We start from the raw sequence: 23,333 nt of genomic DNA on the forward strand, positions 1-23,333 counted from the left end.
GACCCATATTACAACGCCAAGTGGAAAAATCTGGAATTAAGCCAACTGGATATTCCCCTCCAGAGCTTGCTTGGTGACAGAAATCTATATTTATTGTATAAACAAAACTTAAGTGGTTGGACAAGAACTCCCCTAAATATTTGGTTTGGTGAATGCCGAAAAAACAAACTGGAAAACCATATGAAAATATTACGATGGGTAACACATGATAAGGATTTTAAACCTGCCCAGATGGATGGACGCTTCAAACAGTGGCTCTCCAAAGGTATCACAACATACTGTCTCATTTCTGACAAAGGGACACTAGACTGTTTTCAAAAACTTAAGGATAAATACGCCTTAGAAAATCAAGACTTTTTCAGGTTCCTTCAAGTTAGAGCGCATTTTAACTGTGATGTAAGCACAACAGAGGAAGGCAGTTCTGATTTAATAAACATTTTGATTGAGGCATATAAATCTAAATTAAACCGGAAATTGATTTCTAAAATCTATACCTGTTTACAGTCATTTAATGGTACTTCTACTCTTTATGTTAAATCCAAATGGGAAAAAGAAGCCAAAATAACCATTTCAGAAGATGACTGGTTGAACATTTGCAAAACTCAAATGAGCACTTCTAGCTCTGGCTATTGGAGGGAATTTTCGTGGAAGAATATAATCCGATTTTTTATCACTCCCAAAATCAAACAGCTTCAGAAAGGTCAGACAAGTTATGGAAAGTGTTGGAGAGAGTGTGGAAACGCACAGGCGGACCATTTCCATGTCTTCTGGGACTGTCCGATTATACATTCTTTCTGGCGGGATGTAGTGGTGAAAATTAATTCAATATTGGGCTTTGAGATTAAACATGATTTTTGTACAATTTATCTTGGTAATATTTCCCCCACAATCATTGTTACTGACAATTATTTGATTAAAATAATGTTGGTCTCCGCTAAAAAAGCTATTACGAGAAGATGGCTATCGAAAGAGTCTCCATCTAAAGAAGAGTGGACCGCAATTGTAAAACAAATGTACAACATGGAAAAACTGACTTTTTCTTTGAACTTGAACATGGACAAATTCACTGTATTATGGAGGAAATGGACAGCTCATCCTGAATAAGCGACACTATCACAACTTGTGCTCTGTTTTATCTTTTTACTTTTCTATTTATTTACTTTTTTATTTTTTGCTTGAGTACAGTGCCCTCTACTGTCCTATTTGATGTGCTCTCTCAGTCTTGTTGTACACTAGTGTGTGAATGGTTTAGTCCTGTTTTGACAAGAAGAGTAGACTGTGGATAAACAGAACAAAAATGATTGAAGTAACTCTAAACCTTGGATCTACCGCTTATATACATATTGTTATATCTTTCTCTGTGTAACGATATATTTGCGTACATTTTTCCGTCTGTGCACTTTCTTCCTTGTTCTTCTTTCCTGTTCCTTTTTCTTTTTCTCCATTATATTGTAAATTGAATGACTCAATAAAAATAAAGTTTAAAAAAAAAAAAAAAGAATGGTGATGACAGCTGATGGTTTCCCAGAAGGGGTGCCATGAAAAAATCCTATGAAGGGGCTGCAAAAAATTCTTCAGGAGGAGCTTGGTTGTGCAAAGTGTCAGCCTATGACATCAGAGTTTACATCAAATTTTATATAATCACTCATTTCACAGGGGATGTGTGACAACTAGTTATGATTCATCTACCCGTTTGCATATAAAAAGTACAACATTAAGTGTAGTGAAAGAAAATATATTCTTAAAACACTGTTCAATATTAATATGAGTTTGAATGTAAATTTGGACTTTTACAAACTAACATTAGACAAACTCCATCTGTTGCATGTGATGATCAAAGCTGGAGAAGAGCTCCCTTGAATCATTCCAATAATTTCCAATTTTGTTCCAGTATTCATACTATTCATTATATGACTATTAATATTTCTACTAACAACAGTGGAGTGCTGTTGTCACTTCAGAGACCTTTAAACACATACTGGTTTGTGGAGACATAAGAGACATCTGTACTGTTGTAACCACCCAGTTTCATCATCATCAGGTGGTCCAGCTGGTTCGAGAACCACAAGGCATTCTGGCATCTCGTATTGAGACATTTCGAGACACTTACAGGCTGTGTCGCCTGTTGAGAGCAACCAGACGTTGACCACACAACCTGGACTTGGGACATATCAACACAGCTTGTGAGGACTTCCGCAGGTCTGTGTCAACAGGCCTTGCCAGACCGGCCTGGCTCAGAGTGAGGTACATGCTGCTCAGGTGAGGACAGGAACTTTTATTTGTGGACATACAGTCTGTTTACATGGTGTAAGCCATAGTGCTCAGTTCTGATGAGCCACTCTGATCCATTCTTTAGTCAGCAGGATGACTTAAAGGGGAAATATGCTTATTTCCAACTCTGTTTTTTTGTTTTTTTGACTCTGAAAAGCTGAAAAACATTTGCCTTCAGCAGCCTGACCTGTGCCCTGGTCAGTAATGGATGAAATTAAGCAAAAACTTGTGAAGGGGAAGCGTCCAAAAATCCCTAAAGATTCAGGGAGGGTTATTGCATTGTAAAAACAATCAGAAGTTTTTGGGACAACAAATAAAAATGAAAGCTGTGATGATCGGGCCCTCGCACCCCATGCATGTTGGTCCTCACTCATACGCAGGCTTTTATTTGACATCACATGAAGTGGTGAAATAACACTTCCTGTGTTCACTATGTGGAGCTAGAAAACAGCCACTAAGTAACACACAGAGCCATTAATCATAAGTCATGTTGTAGTGTATGATGAAGAACACACCATGTCAATTTCATGTAAATCTGATGATGTTTGTCACGAAAGGCTAAAGTCCTGTGTCCAGTCTGTGGCGCTATGACTAAAACACAATATCGAAGCATAGATGTGTTCAGGACTGGACTCTTATCAACCATGAGACATTTGGTGCAGATTGGAACATGTTTGTTAAAGGTACAGCAGCTTGTGGCGTTAGGTAAGGGAATTTAATGCTGACTTTATATTTTAATAACTTATCATCACAAAGGTCTTAAGATGACACTGACTGAATTTGGAGACGGTCGCTTTAAAAATGTAGGAGGAGTTTGTTAAAATATAAGGACTGGAAATGGCCAAAAAACCTTCAAAATTATTCAGTTTTTCCAAGATGGCCGACTTACTGTTGGAGTTACGGTATGGCTCCAAGAGGCTTTATTGTGCGTCTGGACATGATACATATGCATTGTCGATTTCATTTCTCTACGTTAATGTGGAAGGCAGGGCTTCAATTTTGAAATATTCAAGGGGGCGCTGTTGAGCCATTTAGCCATGCCCAAGCCAATGACCTATATACGATGTTACCTGGCACCACTCCAGACGTGTCTGTTAAGTTTCGTGATTGTAGAGGAATCCCTTGACCCTCAAGAACATCATTTTAAGTCATGGCGTAGAATGTGTCGCCATGGCAACGGTATTTGATTATGGGTCATGAGCTGCAGAATGTAGCATCACCAAGGTTTTATGTTTTAAATGTGTCAATTTCAGGTGTATATAAGATTCTGGAAGTAATTAGTCAAAGAATGACGCATGTTACTTCCTGTCGCCATTAGGTGGCACTATGACTGTCTCTAACTATGACCCTGTACATGTCTTCAGACCAGAAAGCCTAACAAGCATAAGCAATTTGGAAAAGATTAGAGCATGTGGAGTCAAATTAGACAAGATGGCGCTCCTGAGAGGGCGACGTTGCAGAGCTCTCAGAGTCAAACTTTCTCTTTGTCTGTCTCTTGTTATTTTGTGCCATACTACGGTAACAGCATGGTCAGCAAACATCATCTATGACAGGGCGACCCTACTACGGCTGAGAGAGTGCAGTCTTTTTGGACATTTAGACCCGAGCACGCTTAACCCCTACCCTGAACTAACACGCTACAGCGACTCGACGCTAGGCCGACACACAGACAACAACAGGCAGGCGGGGTGGGGCCGAACGACGACTCCGGCGCTTGGTTAGCAGTGGAAGGTTAGCCCTCCCGGTCATACTGTTTGCTAACGTACAGTCTCAATAAGATGGATGAGCTCCATGCTCGGATCTCCACGCAGAGGGACTTACAGGACTGCTCCATGCTGTGTTTCTGTGAAACATGGCTGGGGGAAAGGACACCCGACGAGGCGATAACACCAGACGGCTACACGGCCTTCAGGGAGGACCGGAGCGCAGCGGACAGCGGCAAGACACGCGGCGGAGGAACGGCCGTCCTCGTCAAACAAACCTGTTGTACCGACTGTAAGGTGATTTCTAAATCTTGCTCTGAAAATGTGGAGTATCTAACTCTGAAGCTACGGCCGTTTTATCTACCCAGAGAACTGCAATGTATTGTGAGTGTTGTGTACATTCCCCCCTCCGCCAAAGAAGAGGTTGCACTCAGGGAGCTACATAACATGATCAATGAGCATGAAAACAAATACCCTGATGCTGCTTTTATTATTCTGGGAGACTTTAATCATTGCAACCTCAAGAAAAACATACCAAAACTGTATCAGTTTGTGACTTTCCCAACTAGAGAAAATAAGATACTGGACCACTGCTACAGTAATATCAGAAATGCTTTCACAGCTGAACCAAAACCTCACTTCGGCAAGTGTGACCACCTGGCCATCCGGCTCAAGCCCACCTACATCAAGAGGCTCAAGGCACAGCCAGTCACAGTCAGAACTGTTAACACCTGGACTGACAGTGCACAGGTTGGCTTGCAGGGCTGTTTAGAGGCTACAGACTGGAACATCTTTAAGGTGGCTACAGATGACATCCATGAATACACAAAGGCTGTGAGTGACTACATCAGCTGGTGCACATCTACATGTGCCCCTCCCAGAACTGTGCGTGTGTTTCCAAACCAGAAACCCTGGTTCAATGGAAACAAAACAGAAGATCAGGAAAAGGCAGGAAACTTTTAAGTCAGGAGATCAGAGGGAGTATAAGAAAGCCCGGTACGAGCTACAGAAGTCCATCAGAGCTGCAAAGAGGGCTTATTCCCAAAAACTTGAAAGCTTCTACCTGAGTAATTGCAGTATGTGGCAGGGAATCCAAGCAGTCACAAACTACAAGAAAACAGTGCCAACCACAGACCCCCAGGATGTCACCCTCCCAGACAGCCTCAACACCTTCTACACCAGGTTTGATAGACTGAACACAGACACCCCCTCAAAAGCCCCCTGCAACCCCACGGACACTGTCTTTCAGGTCCTGAAAGCTCTGAGGCAGGTGAACCCCCACAAGGCTGTTGGACCAGACGGCGTCCCTCCTAGAGTTCTGAAGGCCTGCACAGAACAACTCACTGGTGTATATGCAGACATCTTCAATCTGTCTTTAAACCAAGCAGCAGTCCCCCGTATTTTTAAATCTTCCACCATTGTACCAGTCCCAAAAAAAACAAACCCATCCACGCTGAATGACTTCAGGCCAGTGGCACTCACGCCAGTCGTCATGAAGTGTCTAGAAAAACTGGTTCTCACACACATCAATCACACAGTGCCGAGCACAACCGACCCCCTCCAGTTCGCCTACCGCCCCAACCGATCAGTGGACGACGCAGTGGCCTTTGCTCTACACCACATCCTGCGACACCTGGACAGCAGAGGAACATACGTCAGAGCGCTGTTCCTGGATTACAGTTCTGCTTTTAATACCATCCGCCCGGGCAGGCTGACTGAGAAGCTGTCAGACCTCGGCGTCCCGACTCCCACCTGTAACTGGATCTTGGATTTCCTGACTGAAAGACCACAGGTGGTTAGGATGGGAAGGAGGGTGTCTGCAGAGCTCACCGTCAACACAGGATCACCACAAGACTGCTGTCTCAGTCCTAAACTCTTCACCCTGTACACATACGACTGTGTCTCCACCCAGGACAACACCATCATCATTAAGTATGCGGATGATACCACCATCCTGGGCCTCATCAAGGGGGGGGACGAGTCGGGCTACAGGAGTCTGGTGAATGACATTCTTGTCTATGGTGAGGCGAACGACCTATGCCTCAACACAGAGAAGACAAAAGAAATAATAATGGACTTTAGAAAAAAACCACCCCCCCTGCAGCCCCTCATCATCAAGGGGACTGAGGTGGAGAGGGCTGACAGTTACAGATTCCTGGGACTACAGGTAACATCTGATCTGAGCTGGACTTTGAACACTGCTGCCACAGTGAAAAAAGCCCAGCAGAGACTGTATTTCCTCAGGCTGCTCAGAAAAGCTGGTCTGCACTGTCGCCCTCTCACCCAGGTCTACAAAGGACTGATAGAGAGCATCCTCACCACAGGCATCACTGTCTGGTATGGAAATACCAGACAGACAGAGAGGAAGGCTCTACAGAGAGTCATAAAGTCTGCAGAGAGGATCACCAGAACCGAACTCCCCTCCATGGACACAATCTACGCACAACGCTGTCAAAAAAGAGCAGAGAGAATCACCAGAGACACACTACATCCAGCTCACTCCCTGCTCAAACACAAACAATGCACATACAACCTCAGACACAGACGACCGGACAGCATCATCACAAACACAACACGTTTCTTTAACAGCTTCTTCCCTGCCACGGTAAGACTCTCGGCCAAAACAAGATGAACTACCTCACATTATATATACCATATTTAATTTATTATATTTATTTATATTGTCTTCCTAACTTTTCCCTTACACAGGGTTTCTATGCACTTTTTTTAGTATGTGTATGTGTTTTATGAATGTGTCCTTCTTGTGTGTCTTTTAAATTTTTGTCTTGACTCTGAACAAAAAGCTCAAAAATGTGCGGTTTGTGTGCAAGCACAAATGGCAAATAAAGTTCTTGAATCTTATAAGGCTTTGAAATTTCATTGCAAGACATCGAAATGCGTTACGTCGTCATGGCAACACCTTTTGACAGACAGTCACGAATTTATGATATACAATCTCCAAGGTCTTGAGGCTTTGCTGACTAAATTTGAGGTGGCTCTGAGCAACGTGCTGCCCACAGGGTCCAAAAGTGTAAAACATGTAATTTCCTGTTGCCAGTAGGTGGTGATATGACCCAGATCCAGTATCGACACATGGATCTGTTCAGGACGGGACTATTATCAAGCACACAAAGTTGGGACCTCATACGTTCATTTACATACAACATGGTCTGAGTTATGACCATTTTAATTTTCATGGCGAATCATCGAAATTCAGCACCCGGCCACACCCCCCTGGGAATTAGGAAAACTCACCATTTTTAACAACTTTTGTGGATGATACTGACTCAATGTGAAGTCGCTGAGGTTAAATATGAAGGAGGAGTTTGTTAAAGTATGCGGGCTGGAATTGGCCAAAACGGCGTCAAAATCGCAACTTTGACCCAAAAATAGCTGACTACCTGTTGGACTTAAGGTATGGCTCCAAGAGACTTTTTCGTGCGTCTGGTCATATCTGTATATGCATACAGGATTTCATTCTTCTAGGACAATCTGTAGCGAGGGGCTCAATTTTATTCATTTACAAGGGGGCGCTCTTGAGCCATTTTGCTTTGCCTAATTGCGGGACCCATAAAATATCGAAATTTTCACCAAACCTGACGTGCGTGCATAGTCTCATGTGTTCAAGGGTATTTTGCGGCCGCCAAAAATGCAATTTAAAATGTTGAATAATAATTAAAGCTGCAAGCAGCGATAAACGGGCACATCAGGCTGTGGTGCTGTCGTAGACATCTTCATGTGCAGGCTTTTATTGGACGTTGCATAAATTGGTGAAATAACACTTGCTGTGTTCACTATGTAGAGCTAGAAAAGAGCCACTAAGTAACACACACAGCCACTAATCATAAGGGAATTCAGAGGAAAATCACACCAGTCAATCAATCAATCAATCTTTATTTGTATAGCGCCAAATCACAACAAAGTTATCTCAAGGCACTTTACACATAGAGCAGGTTCTAAACCGAACTCTTCAGGTTTTAATTTTAAAGAGACCCAACATTCCCACATGAGCAAGCACTTAGCGACAATGGCAAGAAAAAACTCCCTTTTAACAGGAAGAAACCTCAGGCAGAACCAGGCTCAAAGTGGAGGAACATCTGCCTTGACCGGTTGGGGTAGAGGGGAGAGAGAGCAAGAATAGGACAGAGAGAGAAGCAAATAGAAAATAAACAATGAAGCTAGAAGGTCCGGGACTGGAGTCTGTCATCCGGACGTCTACAGGCCCAGATTGCCTGTGAGACGAGAAAGCACAGACAACTCCGGGGAAGAAGTGTAGGTTATTGAATGCATTAATAGTACATGAATGTTATTGGATATAGATGGATGGATAGAGAGAGAGAGAGAGGAGCTCAGTGCATCATGGAGGTTGGAGTCCCCCGGCAGTCTAAGCCTATAGCAGCATAAACTAGGAGCTGGCTAACTATAAGCTTTATCAAAAAGGAAAGTTTTAAGCCTACTCTTAAAAGTAGAGAGGATGTCTGCCCTCCGGACCGAATCTGGGAGAAGGTTCCACAGGAGATCAGCCTGATAACTGAAGGCTCTGCCTCCCATTCTGCTTTTAGAGATACTAGGTACCACAAGTAGGCCTGCGTTCTGGGAGCGCAGTGTTCTAGTAGGTACATAAGGTACATAAGGTAAGTCATGAATATGATGTGATAAAGGTGTTTAGTTGGACACTGAGGAAGATGTAGGGTATTTATGCATGGATTAAGCTGCTTCAAAGTGTGTTTTGACTTGTAAACCATGTTTCTGATGATGTAGCTGGTATGAAAATTGCCCGAATGTTGTGGAAAAATTGTGGCAATTGGCCTAAGTGTAACTTGTAATAATGTATATGTCTATGTTATGTTTAGGGCGTTGTGTAAGGATGTTGTATGTAAATAAATGTGCATGATTGAGAAAAAGTTATTAAACATTGTTATTAAATGTGGGTGTACATTTTATCAACATTTGTAGTGTGTAAATGATGATGGCATTAGTGTGGTGGCTTTGGAAGTTGTTAGTTGGAGTGTGGTCTAAAAACATAATACTAATACAGTCTATAAACTTGAACCATAAACAGAAAACTGAGGCACCTGTTCCTTATCAGGTATGCTGAATCAATACAAGTTTTCTCCACTAGATGGCAAACTAAGACCACAAATGATTGGAACATATCTGTTACGGTTACAGCATGGCGAATGAGCAAACTTTGGCATGGCGTCACAGTAAGGGCGTTTGATGCAGACTTTAGCTTTTAATAACTTATCATCACAAAGGGCTTAAGATAACACTGAATGAATTTGGTGACAGATGAGTCAGCAATGTAGGAGGAATTTGTTAAAATATAAGGCCTGGAAATGGCCAAAAATGCAACAGTTTTTACAAGATGGCCGACTTCCTGTTAGAGTTATGGTATGGCTTTAAGAGACTTTTTTGTGCATCTGGAGGTAATACATATGCATCCTGAATTGCATTTTGAATTGAATTTTATGTCAATTTGGAAGGCGGGCTTCAATTTTGAAATTTTTATGGGGGCGCTGTTGAGCCATTTAGCCACGCCCTAGCCAATGACCTATATAGGATGTTACCTGGCAATTCTCCAGACGTGTGTGTTAAGTTTTGTGACTGTAGAGGCATCCCTTGCCGCTCGAAAACATAATCGTAAGTCAAGGCATACAATGTGTCGCCATGGCAACGGTATTTGATTATGGGTCATGAACTGCAGAATGTAGCATCACCAAGGTCTTATGTCTTAGATATGTTAATTTCAAGTGTACTGACTTAATATTCTGGAACTAATTAGTCAAAGAATGACGCATGTTACTTTCTGTTGCCAGTTGGCGAATCATCAGAGTTTGATGGGCACCATGGTAAGGGCATTTGATGCAGACTTTAGCTTTTAATAACTTATCATCACAAAGACCTTAAGATGACACTGAGTTAATTTGGAGACCATCGACTTAAAAATGTAGGAGGAGTTTGTTAAAATATGAGGACTGGAAATGGCCCAAAAAAATATCTAAATTGAGCAGTTTTTTCCAAGATGGCTGACTCCAGATGTGTGTGTTAAGTTTCGTGACCATAGAGACATCCCTTGCCCCTCATAAACATCATCATAAGTCATGGCGTAGAATGTGTCGCCATGGCAACGGTATTTGATTATGGGTCATGAGCTGCAGAATGTAGCATCACTAAGGTCTTGTGTCTTAGATGTGTCAATTTCAGGTGTACCTACTTAAGATTCTAGGAGTAATTAGTCCCTTCCTGTCACCATTAGATGGCGCTACAACTGTCACTAAATATGACCCTGTAAGTGTCTTCAGACCAGGACGCTTAAATAGCATATGACATTTGGAAAAGATTAGAGCAAATGGAGTCAAGTTATAAGGCTTTGAAATTTCATGGTGAGACATCGAAATGTGCCGGATCGTCGACCCTAATTAGCATCATGATCACCTGTACAAAGTCGGTCTTGATTATAACAGTTTGGACTGACATTTTGGGTGGACATTTAAGGCTAATTTATTATTTAAAATGGTGTAATGCTGTATGTTCTGTGCTGGTGGGCCACCATATTCTGTATTGGTCTGTTTTCTTTTTTTGGGAAAGCCTTGCCAAAATAATCAAACAACTTTGCCTTTGAAGAAGAAAAATACTACTAATAAAAAACATAACCTTGGATCTGGTTCAGCTCTCAAGGCAGGTTCAGTTGGGCTGGATCTGAAAGGCACAATAACTCTAATGGCGCTTTTCCACTATACAGCACTACTCAGCTTGACTTGACTCGGTACGGTACCAGGACAGCCTTTTCCATTTACAAATAGTACCTACTCAACGTGGCCGGGGTCGTCATTAGGGATGGACATTTAAATACATTTTCTTGATCGATCATCTGGAAAATTAAGATCAATTATCGATTAATCATTATTTTTATCTTAAAAATTAAAATATACGGGACGCTTGTAAAAGCAGCTGAGCCCGAAGCTCCGAGCCAAACCTCTTCACATATCAATCAATACAGCGCTCTTAAACACGATTGAGCCTATTTTAGAAACACTTCCAAAAAAAACAATCAAATCTAATAACAACTTAATCAAAAAACAGAATATTACTCCGGACTGACAGTTTTTGCCAAAATATAACGTTAAAGGACTCCAAAATGCGCCAAGCCGAGAGAGAAAGAGGGAGAGTGAGTGACAGAGATAGTGTTACTTCACAATTATGCTTATTTAACTAGAGCCTTGTAAAGCTCTCACCTAAAGGCTACAGTGGTGACTGTCCACTGCTAACAAAGTAAAGTAACTCCAGCCTACAGATTCTTGTTGATATTAGCATGTTAGCATTTTAGCATGCTCAGGGATCAGTGAGCGCAGCCTGGTGACAGTCAGTCCAGCAGCTGAAACACTCTGACGGGACCGAAGTAGCTGGGATGCAGAGGCATTCTCGCGCTATCCTGGGTAGCCTGGCCAAGGTACAATGAACTAATTTTTAGATTGAAGAGGTCCCACGCCAAACTTCGCAGCTGGTAGGTAGCTGAGCCCTTTTCTCTGTCAAATATTTCCTCCCGTTGGTAAGGTGTCTCATTGCTGCCACATAGTGAAATTCATTGCATTGCTTCAAGACTCACACTACGCAACACAACTTCTATTTGAAACCAGCGTTTGATTGATAAAAATGTCATGTGATCGACAACATTTTTAACGATCAATTATCGATAATCGATTAATCATGCCCATCCCTAGTCGTCATAGCACGGCTGCATGAAACTGCCATGACTTTGTTTTATACGCGACACAAACATATAAACAATGGAGGCGATGGTGTACTTGCTGCTCTGCCTGTGGCTTTTGTCACACACTAAGCAAGACAAGAGAGCTGAATCTGTGTAACGCTGTTGCCAGTATTTAAAAATGACGGGTTTGATTATTGTGTCGTACAGCTCCTGACTCTCCCAGTGAAGACACTCTGACCAATCAGTGGCCGGCAGTCTGTTGACGTCACATTTAGTATCGGCTCGGCTCACTTGGAACCTCACCAGAGCCCAGTACCTTCCCATTCCCTAATGGAAACGCAAAAAAACAGAGTAGAGTTGAGTCGAGCCAAGTAGTGCTAGAACTGTATAATGGAAAAGCGCCATAACCCTAACCCTCAAGCACAGTGTCACCATGTGACCAATAGTGCCAAATCCCTGTTTTTGTCACAAGTGCATTTGGAGGGTATCTTTCAATGGTCAGTATGAACGGGAGGAATTATTATAGCAATAAAATAGTCCATGTCCAGACAAGATATCAGTATCAACTGAGTGGGCAAAACCATATGTATACTAAATTGTTTGTAGGGTAAAGTAATTCATATTTAGACTTTTTCACAGAAATACCCTTTTCTGTGGAAATACCATGGAATTTCCATCTCTGTAGGATCTCTTTAACACGTGAGTTGCATGTTCAGTGATTTAGTCTAGTGGCTGATGACTGCAGTCTGTGACAGATGCTTGCCTATGAGACAAACCTATTAGGAGCTGTTCTCATACATCAGGAATGAACTCTTTTCCAATACAGAAGTACTACCTCCGACATATCTATCATCAAGACTACAATCATCCATAAAGTCTTGGTTCATGGATGATTGAGTTCAGATCAAGGACTCAATCAAGAAACACCTCTGTTGTAGGATGGAAACCAAGCTTGACAGATCCATCCAAGTCTTTTCTGATGACAACCACAGCTCCTTTTGTACCAATCAATCAATAAATCAATCAATGACTGATCTTGTCAAACCTGTATACTCCTTGAATATGGAATTTGAGCATAGCAGATCAAGATAAATTCATCATTCCTGATTCCATCACTCAGTTTCTGCAAACACTACTGACTGGAAACTGCAAGTGCAAAAGTTTATCTGAAAAAGTCAAGCAACTTGCCACCTATCTTCAGGTGTTGCTATTTTGAGACTGACACAGTTGTCATTTCCCATTTTCCAGTGCCCACTTTGTCATAGTAATTAATTGGACTTATCTGAGTGCCCATGGGAGACCAGGAGACTTCATCAAACGCACCCCCCACCCTCTTGTGGTTAAAAAGTGTAGGAGATGTTTCTTTACCTGCTTGACAGTTTCGACTGAGACTCCAATCTTCCTCAGAAGTGTCATTAGTCCATAAATTAAATTCATTATGGACGTGGACTTAAAATCATTGTTTTATTTTATGGTGCCCTGGCTTTTGGCCTTTGTGCCCTCTGTGCTTAAAACTGCACCAAACCCGTTATCCAACAGCATCACTAATTAAATTCTGTACCCGACCTAACCCACTTTCTATATAACCAAAATCTGACCCACGCCCTAATTAAAATCAGTCTACTACATTGGATACAAAAAGAATCTACATTTGTTTTTCTCAACTCCTCAGGATCCATTTCAACAACTTATTTTTGTTTGTCTTTAATACCCCTCCTCACATTTCTGGTTTAACCCACTTTATTTTAAGTGGCTTAATTGTATTGCCTCTTTACTATATTTTATGAATATTTTATTAACTTTTATTTTAATTGGGTATTCTTCATTTTTACATTTTCATCCTACCTCTGGTGTTTCCCCAATGCAGATTCATAAGAATTATGATAGCATTTCCTCAATTCCTGTTTTTGATTGATTGATTGATTGATTGATTGATTGTTTGTTTGCATTTTCCTAATTGTGCTCAAATTAAAACCTCTTTCTATATGTAATACTAACAGTCAGTAGTCCAGACACATCCCATGGAGAGGAAATAATAAAAGAAAGATTATTTCAAGGGAAAGCATTGTCCCGGTTTTTAATGACAGCAATCAATACTGTAAGGGGGTATACCATTCAGCAAGGTCTATCAAATCAAAACATAATCTAGGGGTGTATAGGAATTTTAAAAATCCCAACTAGAATTTGCCCACAGAGATGATACCAGTACATTGAATTTTGGGTCTTGGAAGGATTATTTTGTCTGTATTTTTTCTTTTTTAACTGAATGATCTTTTATATCTTTCCTGTCCTTGGTCAGATATGAAGACTTGGCCAGAATTCCCCTCCAGAAGACCAGGGAGCTCTACAGCTTTCTTGGTCTAGTTCTGGACCACAGTTTAAAGGATTGGATTATCAACAACACCCAGGGCAGCAGTGATCTTTCTGCTTGGCAGTAGTTCACCACAGTTTGGGACTCTGCAGCTAATGCAGAGAACTGGAGGGTGAAGCTGTCCTTCGACATGGTGGTTTACACTCAGACTGCCTGCTAAACTTTTCTGGAGCTTCTTGGATACAAGACAGTCTTCTCCCCCAGAGAACTGAGAAACCTGTCTCACTTTTTGGTGGAGGACAGGACGTTCCTTCCATTTTTATAAATTGATGACATAAATACATTCAGTGTGGGTTTAAGAATCCAGCATGACTGGACAGTAAAGTAGTTTATGGAGTTTATGTACTCAAAGTTGTTACACTGATGTTAAGCTCGTCACTATGACCGTGGTGGATGAATAATTGTGTCCATCCTTCCGTTTGAAACAAAGTTCTATGAAATCATCTCCATTGACAAGGTCATGTAATCTGTGATTTATTTATTTTCCCCTTTGAGCAATCAGCTACCTCAGTAGCAATCCCAATCCCAAGAAGGACCACTTGCCATATTTAAGCCAGATTTATTTACAGTACAACTTGAAATTTAAAAATGTAAATCAAACTTAGCATTTAATTAAGATTTAGATACATAAGTACAGTACTCTTGACAAATGTGCCCAATTTGGCATGTGTCAGAGTTTGTCAATACGTACTATATGGGAAAAGGCATTAGGGGGCGCTACTGAGCTGTTGGGGCAAACTTTGGGTAAAAATGTGGTATCAAATGAGAGAACTCATGATTTGGAACCTACGTGGAAGGTTTCATGACTCTGTGAACATCGTAAAGTCCCCAAAACGGTGTTGGAAAAATGAAAATTGTTGTATGCCATGCAGCGTGGTCGACTTCCTGTTGGGTAAAAAAATTCCACAAAATTAATTTCCCCATGATCCGATGAGAGCTATGACATGCAGATCTGAGAGGATTTTTTGTCACATGATGTGATGATGATGGTGATGTAAACTTTATTGATCGCCTTGGGGAAATTTAGGGTCCAGCAGCTTAATACACAAAGACATCAAAGAACAATATACTAAAAAATTAAATACTAAATAAGAAAAAACTAAATACTAAATAAGAAAAATAACAAGGTCTAAGGCTGAGGCTGTGTGATAAAGTGCAAAAATAAAATACAATAAAAATAAAAATATAGTGCAATATACAATTTTTTGTGAATTTAGTCCAGGCTGTGGCTGTCCTTTTATTGCCAGATGTACGGCCCTGGGGACAAATGAATTACTCAGTCTGTCAGTTTTGCATGACAGTGACAGTTGTAAATAATGTTACTAATTTTTTACTACTATTGTTTTTATTGCTTGTGTACTTTATTCATTTACTGTACTTTATTACTTTTATTGATGCTCTTTCTATTTTTGCTATCAACTTGCTGCTGTAACATTGTAAATGTAATGAAGGAAAATCTTATCTTATGACATATGAGATGGGTGTTCTCTGCAGCCTCCCTATCAACCAAGGATGCAACTAGAGAACATATTTGCTCTACTGTTGTATGATCTTGTATGTCCATCTGATGATCTATCTCACAAAGCAGTGTAGGGACCTGAGGGTAAATCTAAATGTACAAGGCTACAAGGAAAGCATACAACTGGCCCTTAGATTCTGATTGTGAGTGACTATGCTGTAAAAAAAAAAAAAAAAAAAAAAAACAAGAAAATAAAAGAAACGTGCAGTAAAAAAACCCAAAAATGCTGTTTTTCCAGGGAAATGGTTTCTGTCATGAGATCAATATCCTGCATATCGTGGCTGCACATCCAACTATAAAAAATTGGGGACTGTGCACTGATATTTTTTTATTAAAACACCAGACTTTATTGATCTGATGAACACAGCTTAGTGGCCCTCTACCACCTGTCAGAAGTTGAGTGATTCAACATGGCTTTCAACTGCATGTACTGTTTGTTCAGTGCATTTTATTGACAATTTTGACTTTTTCTACGACCACAGCCATCTTTTTAAAGCAGATGGACTTTGCCCTAACAAGGAGTCCAATTGTTCACCTCAAAACTATTTCTATGTGTCTATGTGTGAACTATGTGTCACCCATCTGTTACCTCTGCCAATGACAAGGGATAAGAAGAATCAAAACGGGAGGAACACAATACACAAAAATAATAAACTTTATTTTTGTAGCACTTTTCTTAACAATGTTACAAAGTGAAAATAAAACCAAGGCAGGGCAGATAAAAATAAGGCAGAGGAGCACAGAGGCACAAAAGTAAAAATAGAAGATGCACAATAATAAACACAACGTGCCCCTGCCTAAGGAGAGTTATCCGAACTAAGAGGAAGAGGAGTCTCCACACCCCTCACAAACCTGTGAGGATTCAGCTTCACCACCCCAAACCCCATCCAGGTCACTCTCCTGTCCAGTCTACCTTTCAAGCAAGCTCTAACTGATATGTGCTGGGTCCAAGCTACAAGGTCGATGGCACTAATCACTATTCCATGACAAGCCTAGCTTCCACAGTTCCTGTCATGATAGGTAAAAAGAAAGGTGAATCTGCTGTAGGAAGCACTCACCCAGTTGTGTAAACGTATCAAATTTCGCACCCATTCCAGCCACAGCCTGTCACTGCAATTGGGCTTATTAAATGGCAGGTCTTTGGAAAGAAAACCATTTTTAACCATTTAATTTGGTTAGACCATGATAACACGTCAACCCCTCCCAGCTTCTTTAATGAATGTAGAGAAAGGAGATGGGGTTGCCATTAGGTTTAAAGATTCCCTCCTATGCAAGCAGATATCAAATGGAAATTTTGCTACTCCTTAATATATGGCTCAGTTGAATTCCTCTTCTCAAGCTATGTTCCTTAATGTACAGGCTACCTACATACTGTTCAATCTAATTGATGACTTTGCTGCATTGACTAGTTATTTTCTGTGATTTTAATGTCTATGTTGACAACCAAAAGGACAGAGGACTAAAGAACTATGCTGTGTTCTTGCTGCTATAGACTCTCTCAGCATGTGACAGAGCCCACATAAAAAATGGGCACACTCTAAACTCTAACATCTTAATCATCTCCAAGGGTCTTAACATTTCTAAAGTTCTGATGCCTGATGTTGCTCTCTCTGATAATTCCTTCTTTTTTTCAGAGTATTATCGCAAAAGTGTATACAAATGTTGAGGGATCACAAAACAGTCCAAGACCCATACTGAATATCAAGGTTTGAAACTTCTGATGTGTTGCCAACTTTCATGAGTTTTGAAACACCCCTAGCCGCTCATGATGAACAATGTGTCACCATGGCAACAGTTTTTGATGATTTGACAATTTAGCATCATAATGGTTTGACAACTTAGCTGACTAAATGATGGATCTGGTTAACTTGCTATGAATAGTTGGTAAAAAAAAATAAAAAAAAGGCACTTATGACTTCCTGTTGCAGGTGGTAAGTATGACTCAATATGGACTTGTACATGCCTTCAGACTTTGACTCTTATCATGTATGTAAAATTTAGTGGAGTTAAGTTACAACACTTTCTTTTTTAAGGTGAAACAACTAAATTCACCACATTGCCAAGGCAAAGGCGTTGAATGAAAACTGACAAATTATACAATATGGCATCATTAAGGTCTTATGGTTTTCTGACCAAATTTGAGGTGGATCTGTTCGACCTGCTAGGCATGGGTCATAAAAGTACAAAACCTGTAACTTCTTGTTGCCAATATGACATGATTCAGTATTGATACATTGATGCGTTCAGACTGGGACTCTTATCAAGCATGAGAAATGTGGGGCAGGTTGGATAATGTATGTCCAAGTTACATGGCAAGGCATTTTTCATGGCGAGACATTAAAATGTACTACAATGCCAGGGCCACCGCTTTCAACGACTACTCACAATTTTGATAATTTCAGATGAGTTGTTGGGATTAAAACTCTAGGTGTCTGTTCAAGTACTTGGCCTCAATGGCAACAATTGTGCAAAAATTGAAAATTAAATTAAAAATGGTCAACTTCTTGTTGGATTTAAGGTATAGATCCAAATATAGTATGATCAATCACAGAGTAACTTAAAAAGGTGATTTCATGAAAGGGACTTACTGTATGAGCCTAATAATACACACCTTTAATTTCCCTGCTGGCTCTGGTGTTACACATTTGTAATATTAATGTCACACATTACATGTTAAACATTTGTTTACAGAAACAATTAGTCATTAATGTAAGCAGCAGTAAAATGCAGTATGAGGTTTGTCCATATCCACTGTAATGTTAACAACAAATTATCTACTCTACTCTACTACTACTTGTGAGAGCAGTTAAGAGCAGCAGAGTTATATTTTCAGCTATGCTGCACCATGCCATTGCTGTTTCAGATGCTCCCCTGTAGCAATTAAGGTGAAGGAGAAATGTCATCCTGGTAGTGAGACCCTCTGAACCTCACCTCATGGCAAATTAATCTTGAAGTTACTGAGAGTGCAAGGGAAATCTTTGCAATTGTCAGGCATTGTGGGAAAAGCATGTTAAATCTGTGAATCAATGAAGGATGAGCTACTATAGTCAGGTTGAAACAGTTTCAGTCAGACAGAGTACAATAATTGAAAAATGCATTACAACTTTAACTTAGTTGCTTAATATTATATATAATTATAACTTTAATTAAAAACTGTGATGCAAAATGTTGTGCCTCTTACTGTATTTTGCAACAGGCTTAATAAATAATCCCCTAGTGTAAAAGGCCACTTACACTTTTTGGAGCACCCATTTTCTTATTCGTATACATGTACAAATCATATGCACACAGAGATTTGTGTACACAAACACAAATCTGAGCATGCATACAGATTCATGTACCTCTTCAAAATTCTTATATTTTGGATATTCACCAATTTGGCATGGTCAAATATAAAATGCATTTTCACAAATCTCCACACACATTTACAATATTTTTGGCCCCATACAATTACCTTATTAACCAGATGCTCACCCAATTTTTGGAATGTTCTCAGCAAGAACAAAAACTAAGTTTAAGTTGGCCTGAGCAAGCTTGCTACTAGCAAGGTTAGCCAAGTGATATCCCATTCAATTCACTGTTAACTAGCATTAGAAGCTGTTTGTGTGTAGCCCGAAGTATGGGTTAGCCATTGCGTTGTTGTTTTTGCTCCTGCTGCTGTTCTCCTTTCCTCCAGTAGAGGCTCTCCTCTCAATGGTGTGGATCTTGCCTTGCTCTTCCTTCATGAAGAGATCCACCAATAAAATCTTCTCCTTGTGGATCTGCAGGCTGATGTCTTTAGGGATGTCTGGAATTAGCCAGTCCACAATGTCATTCATCAGCAACACAACATTCTGTTAGAGACAAATGGAAGGGAAATGTGTTATTTTTTTTTGTTTTAAAAAAAGTTTCAGGAAACTTTTACATATATTCTTCTATAATATATATTGGAACATATGTGATGTATTGTACAAAACATGAAGTTACAGAAAACAAAAAATAACTACTAAAGATCAGCATTGTGTCCCTTTGACATGAATGAGTTGCGAACATTTCTTATAAAAGGAAATGAGATTTGAGTAATGCACGGCCTTTTTGAGGGGCAGGTGCTCAAGCAAAACAAAGGGCACTGTTAATGGTAAATGGACTGTATTTATATAGTGGTTTTCTAGTCGTTATGACCACTCAAAGCGCTTTTACACTATGTAGATATATGCTATAAATTGTCAAATGCTAAAAAAACAGATAATGTGATTTAGTACTGTATTGTTTGTTTCAATTGTTAAATGTGGTACAATGTATAACAGTGAAAACATGATGTGTGTCATAAGGATAGGAATACATGTGAAGAGCATGGGAACCAGTGTCACACGGAGGTGTGATTGGAAGGGGGTGACTGTATTAACATAGTCCTGAGCCTCCATCTGTTGGTCAGCTGGTAACAACAGGGTCAGAAAACATATGGGTTGTTTGTATGGGTAACTTTTAACCTTTTGTTGGACAATGGGAACGAACCCTTGAAAGACCCCCCGCAGAATGTCTGGTGATTCTGTAGGGGTCAACACGGGAATCACACCTTACCCCACCTGTAAGGGATTTTCACAGGGAGGTCACAGATCCTGGAGTCAGAAGATGAAGGATGAAGCCAGACCTACGGCCCAGCGGGAGACGGCGCAACTCACATTCAATTTGCATTCTGTTTTTGTATTTAAGAAGGTCAGGGAAAGAGATAGAAGTCAGAAATGTACGAATGCTGACAGAGATGCTGTTGACGTTAGGGAGAGTAAATTGACCTGGAATTCTGTATATGCTTTATACAATTACTGTTAAATAAATAGCGCGTTGAGACCGAATATTCTTCTCCTATTTTTTCATCAAAACGAACACGTGGACTGAGCTCACACATAGAGAAAGATTTAGCAAGTAGTATAGCTCAGATCACAACAACTACTACGTCTCATTCACCCATTCACACACATTCATACACTGAAGGCAGGGGCTAGCACACAGGGTGACAACCTTCCCATAAGGAGGAAACTAACCATTCATACACATTCACACACCGTTGAGCAATTTGGGGTTAAGTATCTTGCCCAAGGACACATGGGGTCTGTTCGAAACCACATACTTTCCTACTAATCTTACTAACTCTGACGTAATTTTAAGTATGTAATGTGTTTCGACTGCGTAGTATGCGATTTAGAGTATGCGAAAAGTTCCCGAATGGTATTCGCCAGAAATGCAGAGTATGCATCAAGAGCTGACTATTCACACTCAAATTACCCAAGATGCAACGTAACTTCTGAAAAAAACCAAAAATACAAACGTCACAGTGTTTTCGGTCATAGACATAATAAAGAGTAGACGCCGAATTGACCGCTACTGCCTATTGGCGCTGATGAGCCGTGGGGCCGCCATCTTGGAACGGTCACCCGCTCCACGCAGTGTAATCTGTTTGGCAGGTGCAATGAAGTGTCAGCACACTTAATCAATCATTACTCCTTCAATAACTAACTGATTTTCACACAGGTTTTCTTGCTGCAAACGTCATACATGTAGCTATGATACAGGACACATGGTTTGGCGTATATTAATATTTATAGTGGGCTTAACAGTAATAGAATATTCTGATATGTGATATGTGATGTATGATAGGTATTTTGCAAAACACACAATGTGTGTATATATAACAATAATAATGATAATGGTAATAATAATAATAATAACTTTATTTATATAGCACCTTTCAATAACAAAGTTCACAAAATGCTTTGACTGACAAGGCAAGCAAAAGCATTACAATAAAAAACAAGACACACACAACACAGAGAGAGCTAACAAGACTGGCATTGACAAGATGAGAGTAGAGGACAATGGAATACATGTAATATGGAATATACAGTATATATAGGTTTTTATCCGTTGGGCTAGTGATCTGTTCTTGTTTTCAAGATAACTTATTATCCTTCATGGAGTATTATAGCATCCTATGAGTCCTTATAACAGTTGATTGTTGAGGTGTGTGTATAGAGGGGTATAAGTCAGCCTGTAGTTTATAACCAATCAAGAGCACTCATAAGACCCTTGGATTTATAAGTCATTATAAGCTAGATTTATAGTTATTCATAACTGTTGATATAGTGCATCATAAAGCATTATGTATGTTTATGAGTGTAGTCGTAAAGCATTATGATTGATTATGATGAGCATTATAATTCACTATAGATGTGGTCTTCATAGAAAGTGTTACCAAATGTTCTTGTTTAAGGTCTCATATTTTGTATTAAATATCATTATTAATCTGATGTCAAGTCAAAACTGTTGATACTTTCTTACAGTGTATAACATACAGTCTCGAGTATGTGAGTAATGCTAATGGTATGAGTCAGCTGTGGCAAAGCGTGAATTGTCCAGATTAACTTGTGCCATGTGTATACCATTGATTATATTTTATGTTAAAGCTGCACACATGTATCTCTCCAATTACAACAATATTCTTAACACTATTCAGCACATCATGCAGTGGAGTATCACCAGTTAATTCAAGACTCCATTTTAAAGATTTGCTTTTGGATGCAGTACTTTTAGAAAATATTGGACTGCTTTATATCAAATGGTTGCAATAAAAAATACCACAACTTCCGGTGACGTCAGGACAATGGTTGCAGCCTGATCTCGAGGCTCTGGGAGGAGAACTTTTTAAAACTGGCCAAAACTTAACTGCATTTTTATTTTCAGCATAAACCACTCATACCAAACAACTATAATGGCTACCGTCCGAAAAGAGTTGGAGAAGAAGGGCGGCAGACCAGTTAAACCTAACAGGGACCAACAAAGCCAAGACATGGAAAACGAAGGGAACATGGCAACAGTGCTGAACGAGCTGCGTACACTGAGGAAGGAGCACTCTGAAGCCTCAAGAGACTAAAGACTCTTTAGTGAAGGTAGAAAATGCACTTAGCGAAGTCACTGAAAGGACAACACTGCTTGAGCAACGACTGACGGAATACGAAGGGCTGGGGCGACGCAGAAGACAAAACCCAACGAAATGAGAGAGCCTTTTGCTACTTGTTACGATGAGAAGCTAGCCTTTCAGCCAAATTTGACGACCTGGAGTCTCGAGTGAGACGGAACAATCTCCGTATATACGGAATAAAAGAGGGTGAAGAAACAACAAAATGCTTAGCTTCATGAACAATCTCGTCCGAACCTCCCTGGCATTACCAACAGACCTGGACTTAAATATAGTGATAGCACACTGATCTTTGACCATGAATCCAAAAGACCCAGAGAGTCCCCTGAGGTTGATCATTGTCAGATTTCTGGATTACAGAACCAAAGAATTGGTTCTTCAGGAAGCCTGGAAACATAAGGGAGGAGTGACATATAACGGACAAAAAAATCTTCTTTTATCAAGACTACACGTCTGACATTCAGAGAAAGCGCAAGCAGGTCAGGGAGGTAATAAAGCAGCTTAAAGTCTGTGTAAAGTAAGAATAAATATGTGTTCTGAGTTTGACATACTACGGAAAAGTGTGTTGTTAACCACCCTGCCAAATTTGAATGATTAAAAAAATTGCCAAATATATGAAATTAGGCTTCAAAGTTGTGTAAAAGTAAGCCTCTGTCTCTGCTCCCAAACGCTGTCGTGCCTGCCGAGTTCGCTGAAACCCCGCCGCCTACCAAGTGTCATCTGTCAATCAAAGTCACCACCTCTACCAGAAACATGGACGCTACGTCTGAGAGCTTTCTGCTGCTAGCTCGGCTAACTGGCTA

The 23,333-nt window shown here is 40.3% G+C and overlaps 1 protein-coding gene across 1 annotated transcript in view; it reads right to left on the reverse strand.

The window, feature by feature from the left end:
- Positions 1-19,168: 19,168 nt before the first annotated feature.
- The window catches only part of LOC133982539 (anoctamin-1-like), a 205,529-nt gene continuing 201,364 nt past the window's right edge, over positions 19,169-23,333 (reverse strand). The window contains exon 25 of the mRNA XM_062421594.1: positions 19,169-19,411. Within this exon, the coding sequence (XP_062277578.1) occupies positions 19,169-19,411 (243 nt within the window). The remainder of the gene's footprint in view (positions 19,412-23,333) is intronic.

This window comes from Scomber scombrus, chromosome 6, assembly GCF_963691925.1.
Source record: "Scomber scombrus chromosome 6, fScoSco1.1, whole genome shotgun sequence".
NCBI classification, from domain to species: Eukaryota; Metazoa; Chordata; class Actinopteri; order Scombriformes; family Scombridae; genus Scomber; species Scomber scombrus.